The 8,200-nt window shown below is 44.8% G+C and overlaps 1 protein-coding gene across 3 annotated transcripts; it reads right to left on the reverse strand.

The window, feature by feature from the left end:
* Positions 1-146: 146 nt before the first annotated feature.
* On the reverse strand, positions 147-8,149 carry fzr1b (fizzy/cell division cycle 20 related 1b). 3 transcript variants are annotated; one of them, XM_064333625.1, is made up of 14 exons: positions 7,755-8,144; positions 6,063-6,237; positions 5,669-5,770; positions 5,339-5,402; positions 4,957-5,084; positions 4,698-4,780; positions 3,317-3,500; positions 2,650-2,715; positions 2,128-2,230; positions 1,777-1,958; positions 1,332-1,565; positions 1,077-1,181; positions 787-879; positions 147-424 (listed from the first exon to the last, which is right to left on the reverse strand). In XM_064333625.1, exons 2-14 carry the CDS (start codon positions 6,135-6,137, stop codon positions 383-385), a joined length of 1,461 nt encoding a protein of 486 aa, XP_064189695.1. In that variant the 5' UTR covers positions 6,138-6,237; positions 7,755-8,144; the 3' UTR covers positions 147-382. The 3 variants fall into 3 exon arrangements, with proteins under 3 accessions (XP_064189695.1, XP_064189696.1, XP_064189697.1); XM_064333626.1 differs by lacking the exon at positions 7,755-8,144 and adding an exon at positions 6,658-7,627; XM_064333627.1 differs by lacking the exon at positions 1,077-1,181 and having other exon boundaries at positions 7,755-8,149.
* Positions 8,150-8,200: the final 51 nt, after the last annotated feature.

Consider the following 8,200-nt stretch of genomic DNA (forward strand, 5'->3'; position numbering starts at 1 on the left):
ATGCCATTTCTACTGTTTTTGGTCTTTTAACCGTGAGACACCCCCGTGTTTTCAAAATAAATCCACAACATGGTTGCACGCGATGGATATTGCACTACCGCGTGTAAGAGAACATTTACCACACTGAAAAATTCCACGTACACAAGTTTCCATTTCACAAGAGTCCTTCCCTCTAGTTTTAATATCGACAGCACGTTGCATACTGAAAAATAGGCATGTCCATGGTTGACTGTCCGTAGTATAAAAGCTCAAAGTCACAGAGTTCTCTGGGGAGTCCATTCAGCAGCGGTTGGTGCCTTGTGCTGAACTCCCAAGGGGATAAAGTCTGTTTCCCAGCCACTGGGGGATGGTGCTTCACTGCTCTTCCCCAGTGTCTCTTTCACTATCGTATCCTGGTAAAAAGGTTCAGCACTGACTTGGACTCCTACAGGACAAGAGCAAAGGCACTTTGTCACAATGACATTCATTAGATATTTTCCAATTTGTAACGATGATGCATTTCACGATTACGGCAATAACCAACACGGGGGTGTAAAGCACAGTGAAAATGACTTCAGTACCAAGTAGTCGTAAATACAATTCACAACCGTGTCATTAGTCTGAAAGGGTAATAAAATGTTAAAAGGATATTAGATCCGATTTGCTCGTGTTAATGCTTTTCCCCCCCGTGCATAATCCATTTATGTAATTACAAACTGTGACTACTACAACTCTGTCGGAGTAATGCTTCTTCGCAGTAACGGACTGCCCCATTGGACGGGTATGTGACAGGGATGAAAGCCTCACCTTGGTGCAGCGCGTCTTACTGAAGACGTTCCAGAACCTCAAGGTTTCGTCGCCCGCTCCCGTGACAATGGCCTCGCCGTCTGGAGATACCGCCTGTCAGGGGGAGAGGAAACCGGGCGCAGGTGTAAGCTGGCAGTCGAGAAAAAATACTTAATACGTGGATGTGGGAAATTTACTTATAAATTTGAACTCAGCACAACAGACCATAGACAGTGGGCATGCAAAACTAAAGCTCTGTTCTTCCTAGCATTCCTGCACGAGCCCTCCATCGCCAGGTAAAGCGCCCTCACCAGGTAAAGCACTCTGTACGAGTGCCCTGTCAGTTTGGCCACCTGCGTCAGGGACGGATACTTCCACACCAGGATCTGGTTCTGAGAGTAGCCGTGCGTACTGACCTGAGAACGCACACAGAGACATGAATGATACCCTCCTGTGGGGGGGGCTAGCGCGTCAGAGGCAGCAGCTCGGTGGTCGTTCGGTATAGACGTGGTCTTTGACAGGGCGCGCTTCGCTAGGTGTCAGTGTGTTGAGTGTGAGGGCCTCACCAGTTCGTTGGCGTGTTTGGACCAGGCCAGGTTGCACACCTGCGACCCGGTGTCGGTGCTCTGCAGGGCCTGCCCGGTCAGGGTGTTCCAGAAGCGGAGGCAGCGGTCCGCGGTGCCGCCCCCGGAGGCCAGGAGCCCGTGCTGGTGCGGGGACCAGGCGATGGCCTTCACCGCGGCCAGGTGGTCGCTGTACTGCTGCACCGGGAGCAGGCTGGAGCTGTTCCACACCAGAAGCTGGAGAAAGGCAAAGCAACTTTTAGTGCGTCAATAAAGTGCCACTCAGCCAATCAGAACGCGCATCACTGACAAGATACTTAAGTGAGCACACTTTCATACTTTGTAATAACATGACACATGATGCACAGGGCACCAGCAGATACCCAATACATGTCTGAGTGTATGTGTGGTGTGTGTGTGTGTGTGTGTTCAGATGTTCAGCACCAACCTTGTTGTCGTTTCCTCCCGAGGCGAGGTGCTGGTGGTCAGGTGACCACTTGAGGCCGCACACTTCCTGCCGGTGTCCCTGTAGCCGCCTCTCGGCGGGCGGGGGTGTGCGCACGTCCCTCTGCAGGATCACCCGGTCCCGACTGCCGGAGGACAGCTGGTCCCCATTCCAGGCCAGGGCACCTAGGAGGGGGCGATCAGGGCACTTAAGAGCACCCCCACACTAACAGCTCCCCCACATCGGCCTTACAGAAGCCCTCTCCACTTCCTATCATTCTACCCCAGTTACAGCTCCAGTGAATTACCGTTACGTTTTAGCTACACTTTACACCTTCCTCTGAGGGAGACCTACCAACACGAGCAGAATGACCCTCCAGGCTGGTTAGCTTCCTCCCCCCTGCGGCATCCCAAATTTGGACGTAGCCTTTATGGGTCCCCACTGCCACCAGACTTCCCTGAGGCAGAAGGACAGAGAGAGAGAGAGTGTGTGTGTTCATTAGATTGCATTTATCCGTAACTGAAATACGACTAATAGCAGAATCAGTGTGTACTTCACATTTTACAGCCGCTTCACATAAGGAATGTCCCTCTATAGCCACACATCAATTATTCACCAGCTGACTTGACGGTTCACGTGAAGGAAATTAGGCTCAGCCTGCTTCTAACATTCTGCTTCTGATTTTTCAAGTTTAGAGAAAGTCAAACAACAAAGGCTGATAATACTAAGAGGCAGAAATTACTGTACATGTGTACTGTAAGTATATGTGTATACATTATATGCTAAAAACACATTTCCGCCTCTACTTCAGTCCGTTTTATCGGCAGACTGTGTGTGTGAAACTTTGCTTCTGAGTAGAGCAGCTTCCAGACTCACCCTGTCATTCCAACACACTGACGTCACTGAATCTCCATCCACCGAAAGGTCACACAGTCTTGTCACCTGGACAACCAAGCAGCTGTCAAAACCAATACTTGCGCCCCTGCCCATCCTTCTCCTCTTCCATTGCCCCTCTTATTACATATTATCAATTATAATTTATTCATTTTACAAGCAACCTTCTTCAGTGACATGGGGCTGCAACGTTTAGTTTACATCAAAGGAACAGCAAGGAAAAGGGTATAGGTACACAATGTGAAGTAACACAACACTGTTAAAGTATAAAGCCAGAAAGCAATGCCAAGATGTTGGCGCATGTAATGTAAACAGTGTAAAAGTGTATATATGCCACTTAAAAAGTACCCAAATACTCAAAATGCCATAAGAGTAACTCTGACATCTGAAACCTCTGCAATTACTGTACTTAAATCTGAAAGTGCAAAGGGTATTACATGTGGTCAGATGCCCGGTGCCGTGGTAAAAGGTTCACTCGCTCAACACACTGCAGCTGTTCGGGGCATTCAAATCCATGTTCCTAACGCCAATAAGCACCTTCCTCAGTTTACCGCCCACACAAACGCTGAGGCTGCTGGGTACCCTTTGCCCCACCCTTACAGAACGGGGGGGTCTGATGGCTCTGAAGTGCCCCCCTCAGCTCCCTCACCTGGCTGGTGCAGGCACTCCACAGGTACACGCAGGCCCCCAGCCCCACACTCAGCAGGTTCCCCGCTGACCAGTCCACCAGGTTGAGGTAAAAGTCGTCCTGCAGCTCCGGTGCATCCAGCACCTTGAACGGGATCTTGGAGATCTTTCGGGCCGGCTTGCGGGGAGAGCGGAGGAGTTTGTGACTGCAAACGCACACGGTGAAAAAGAGAAAAAAATAAAAATAAAGGCAGGAATTTTTTTCTGGAATCTTCTCCACTGTTACACTCGAGCAGTCCTCCTCACACGTTCATTTTTTGTTTTATGTGTAATTATCTAAGAGTCGGTGAGATCAAACACACGCGTGGTAATATCAGCACAAAATGCCATCTAAGCTTATTTTATGTTCAAGTTTTACTGAAACATTTACAAGTCAAAATATATCACTGTGGAGAAGGATAAATTAAATTAGACCCCAAGAAAATTGATCAAACAGCAGAGATGAATAATAAGACATTTTAATATGGAACTGGACACATTATGTGGCCTATTCAATCTTGAGATATACACTTTGCAAAGTCAACTTAATTAGAAATTTCCACACCTATGCAGTTTAAGCAAATTCACAGTTCAGTGCTTACGTGGTGTGAAATGGAGCCAGCACAATGAGGGTTTTTGCCATTTTAAACAGAGATACATGCTTTCAGACTGACTTAAACACATTCTTCCTCATGCATTTCACTCACAAAAAGAGGAATGTCTAGTCCATCGGGGAATGTTGCATATTTACAACAGCATTCAAGCCTTCAATGGACAGTGCCAGCAGAAAGCATTCCCATCGCTTTGGTCAAATAAAAACTAAAAATGGGCTGCAGATCGATACGTAAACAGTATTTTTAACACAGCAAGGGGCTACTTCTTGTTCAATAGGCTATTGTTTCTAATGGGGCACCTGAAAGCCATCACAAATACGGACTCACACAGCACGTTTTATTAATCGTTGCTTCATTGTAAAGGCTTTTTATTCTTTTCAAATATTTTTCAGCTTTAAGGTGAAGACTTATGGTTATATTTTATCACAAATGCACAAGTGCTTTAAGTTAATTTAATAGCTTTTCATAATTAGTCTCGTCTGCTTACAGCAGTTAGATACCAGAAATACAGTGTAAGTAGAATACCAGTGGCAGTTTTTTTTTTTTTTTTACATTCATGCGCATGTGCTTCATCTGAACAAATTTTCAAGTGCCTGAAAGGTAGAGCCTCCCAATATCAGAGATAAGCACACGCACGTGGTGAGTCTGTATACCCGCTTAGAGAACACCCCTAACTTTGACAACAAATGCCGAAGCAGGTGCACAAATCTGCCGAGTCTGAATAGGGTCCCATGAGACCGGTAACGTTACCTCTTGTTGCTGAGTGGAGACAGGGAGTAGGGCGAGACTTCGTTCCCACTGTCACAAGGCACTCTCTTTGTATGGATGGTGTACTGCAGAAGCAGAGAAGCACTTGCATTAAAACAAAGACAGTAGCGTTGACCCACCTTTACCTTTCATCCCTCACTTTCTCTCTGTTGTTCCCCTCTTCTAAATTTTCTCATCTCCTCAATCTGTTTTCCACCCTCACCTTTGCAGGTTCATTACCCCCACCCTGCCCCACCCTCACCCTGAAGAGGCTGTGAGTGCCCTCGGCTGGGAGGGCCTGTCTGCGGCCATCCGCGTGTGGGTCTGCCACAGCCTCGATGCCGGCCCCCAGCAGTTCATTCCTCAGCAGGGCAGCATACGCCACAGCATCTGTCAGCCAGGGGAAGAGGGGTCACACCTCACGCTTTTAAGCTCTCCCACACATAAAAAAACAACAACATGTGACTCGATGCCCTCCAGTAGCCTTCAAGGGATTGACAGAACATGGGACAGTTTGTTCCATTCGAGTGCTTTCGTACTGCCTGAAGTCCCCCTGGATAGGTCAACTGATATGAATGAGGAGCAGCCCAGAACACAGCGAAACAGAAAAAGGGTGGCGCGTACCATATTGATAACAGCCATACCTTTTCCTGTGTCTGAGCCAGCTTCCTTAGCCTTGTGGTTCTGGTTTGGAGATCTGCAGTTCTCCTGGCAGGGGTCCGCACAAAGAAAGAAAGAACATTGAAGCTACAAAGGCTGTGGTCTCATGACAAAATAGAATTAAAGATGTACAGTATGTGATGCACAGTATAACGGCAGCACTACCACTGCTCCATTTAAATATCACTCTTGAATCAATGTGAGGTATAATGAGAACGAGAATGTATTCTACACACAATTTTTGTGAGAGCTAGAGGTCTCAACCGGAATAGGCTCAGGTAGAAGCACGGTGCAGCCGATTACATCAGACTCACATTAGCGCAGTGGAAGTTAACGCTCCAGTTGCTGCCAGCACGGGTGGGTATGAAGCGGTCTCCTGACTTAACACTTAATGGACTGGAACTTGCACACCCTGACTGGAAGGAGAAGGTAAAAGTGTGTGTGTGAAAATGGATGCATTACTGATGGGAAATTAAATACCTGAGATAAAATATGAATATTCAGTGTTAAAACTGTCTATTGAACTGGACTTCAACAGTACCATAATGACACGTGGGATTTGGAACATACTGGAACATATTATTATCATTCCTCTATGAACCGCTGGATTAAAATTTAAAAATCTTTTCTATGTCATAATTTATCAAAAAAATTCCTGGAACAAGTTGGTCAAAAAAAATGATTCATCCCTGTCCCGCTTCTGCTCACTTTGGCTAGTCGGCGTTCTGACAGATTCTGATGATTGATTTGCCTTAAAAGGCGTCTCTCGTAGTCCTGGTCCATTTCTTCTTGAGCACCACCGACTGCTCCGAACCGCTGTGCCCTTTTCACCTCTCTGTCCCCCCTCAGACTGGAGTCCTCACCCCCCAAGGCTCAGCCATTCCTAATAAAGAGCCAGCGAATGGGAAATAAGAATACAAACAAAATCTAGGGCATACATAGCTTGTTATTCCGGAATACCAAAAAACTAAATATATTTTTTACGACCAAAACTATTAAAACAATGAATCAGGCCATGATTAATCCAGATGCCTCCACTTCTATATAATACTTTTATCTGCGCAACAGCAGATACATAATTTTCTATTACTCATTGTGTTCAAATATATTTACGCTACTTATTTCTACTATTATCTATTATGGGTATCTATAAAAAATATATATAATATTATGGCGATTGAAGTACTCGAAAGGCTCGCAAACTAACGTTAGAAAACAAGCCAAGTTAGTTGACACAAAATCTCTCGAACCGGGAATCTAGCTAGCAAACAATAATTATGTACTTAAGATGTAGACTACGTACACGCCAACTATAGAAGAATATTCTATCCATCTTTCCGTGAATCGAACATGCCACCAAACAACAATGAACTGCAAATAGCTAGGATTAACTAAAAATCAAGCTGTAGGTTAATCTGTCAAAACTCAATCTTATTAATTATGACCTCGCAGCGATTGCAAGTTATACTAGCAGGTTCGCTACTATGTCCTACACGTCAACACGTTATTTACTACGTCTGATTGTTGCCTATAAATATAAACTCCTAAAGGAATATTTGCGCATTACCAAATAAATATTAATTTAATAGCTGTGGTGACAGCAAGAGTTAACTAGCCAGGTTAACAGGACAGCGTTGGACTGTAGATCACTAGCTCAGATAGACAGCGTTAGATGTATCTCTAACAGCTACTGTTTCAGGCTAGGCTAGTGAACTAACAACGTTTGACTACCACCACATAGCTTGCGAATCCAAGCGGTAGTTAACGATAGATTTTTTGTTAGTCTAAGCAGCAAACGGTAGCAAGCTACACAGTTACCAGCTGATGTAGCCAGTTAGCTAGCTCTCGATACAGTTGTCTAACCTTAACTAAAAGATAGACAAATGATTCAGTAGTATAGTCTATAACGCTGTGTCTGATTTTAGTCAACTAGACTAGCGTTATTCGACATCTGACAACCAACTACGTTAGCTGGCTGGCTACAGAATCTACCAAAAGACAGCTAGGTCTAGCGCAGGCTACCAACCAAGTCCCAGGTATGGTAGCTAGTCTAAGTTGGCTAGCATTACTGTAGCTAACGTTGATTAACTGAGCTCGGTAACGACAAACTTATATTGCTTGCGCTAGCCTAGCAATAGCTATCGCACAATTAATTTAATGATCAAGAAAATGGCAAATGTGCAATGTGAGTCTAGGACTAACGCTATACAAAAACGTTAGCTAGCTAGCTGTACGTGAATATATAGCTAACAGTACGGTCATTTATCGGCCACACATGTTGTCAAGGCACCATAAAAAAATAACAAACCCTCCGTGGAAACAGCTAGCTATCTAGCAAACGTCAGCTAAAAGCTAACGTTAGCTAACATTACATAGCGTGCAACACCAAATCATTCTTACCCGACCCACTGTTTCAGAAACATATTAAAGATGAACTTCAGTTCACCAACAATGTTTCTTGAAGCGCTTAATATTTTATTCTTTTTCTTATTGTGTTCTTTTGGCTGGAAAGCATTTCCTTGTTCTGATTTTGCAGGCTAAGTCAATCTATGGAATGGACTTCGCAAGTCGGTCAGCTTGTTTACATCTCTCAAGATGGCTGCGGGACCAGCTGAACAGCTGCATCGAAGTGGATTTTAATTTTTTTTAACTTGTGGAATATTTATGCATGTAGCTACTTAGTCCATAACGATTCAGAGCTGCGACCCAGTTCCGCACCGTCTCAACATAGAATAACGAATTGTAATCTTAAAACATAGCGTTAGCACTGCTGTGTAGGCCAGGTTTTTATTAAGTTTAATTGCGTGAAAACTTAAGTTCGTAGTTTTATCCACCTATTGCACATT

This window comes from Anguilla rostrata, chromosome 4 (genome assembly GCF_018555375.3).
Source record: "Anguilla rostrata isolate EN2019 chromosome 4, ASM1855537v3, whole genome shotgun sequence".
NCBI classification, from domain to species: domain Eukaryota; kingdom Metazoa; phylum Chordata; class Actinopteri; order Anguilliformes; family Anguillidae; genus Anguilla; species Anguilla rostrata.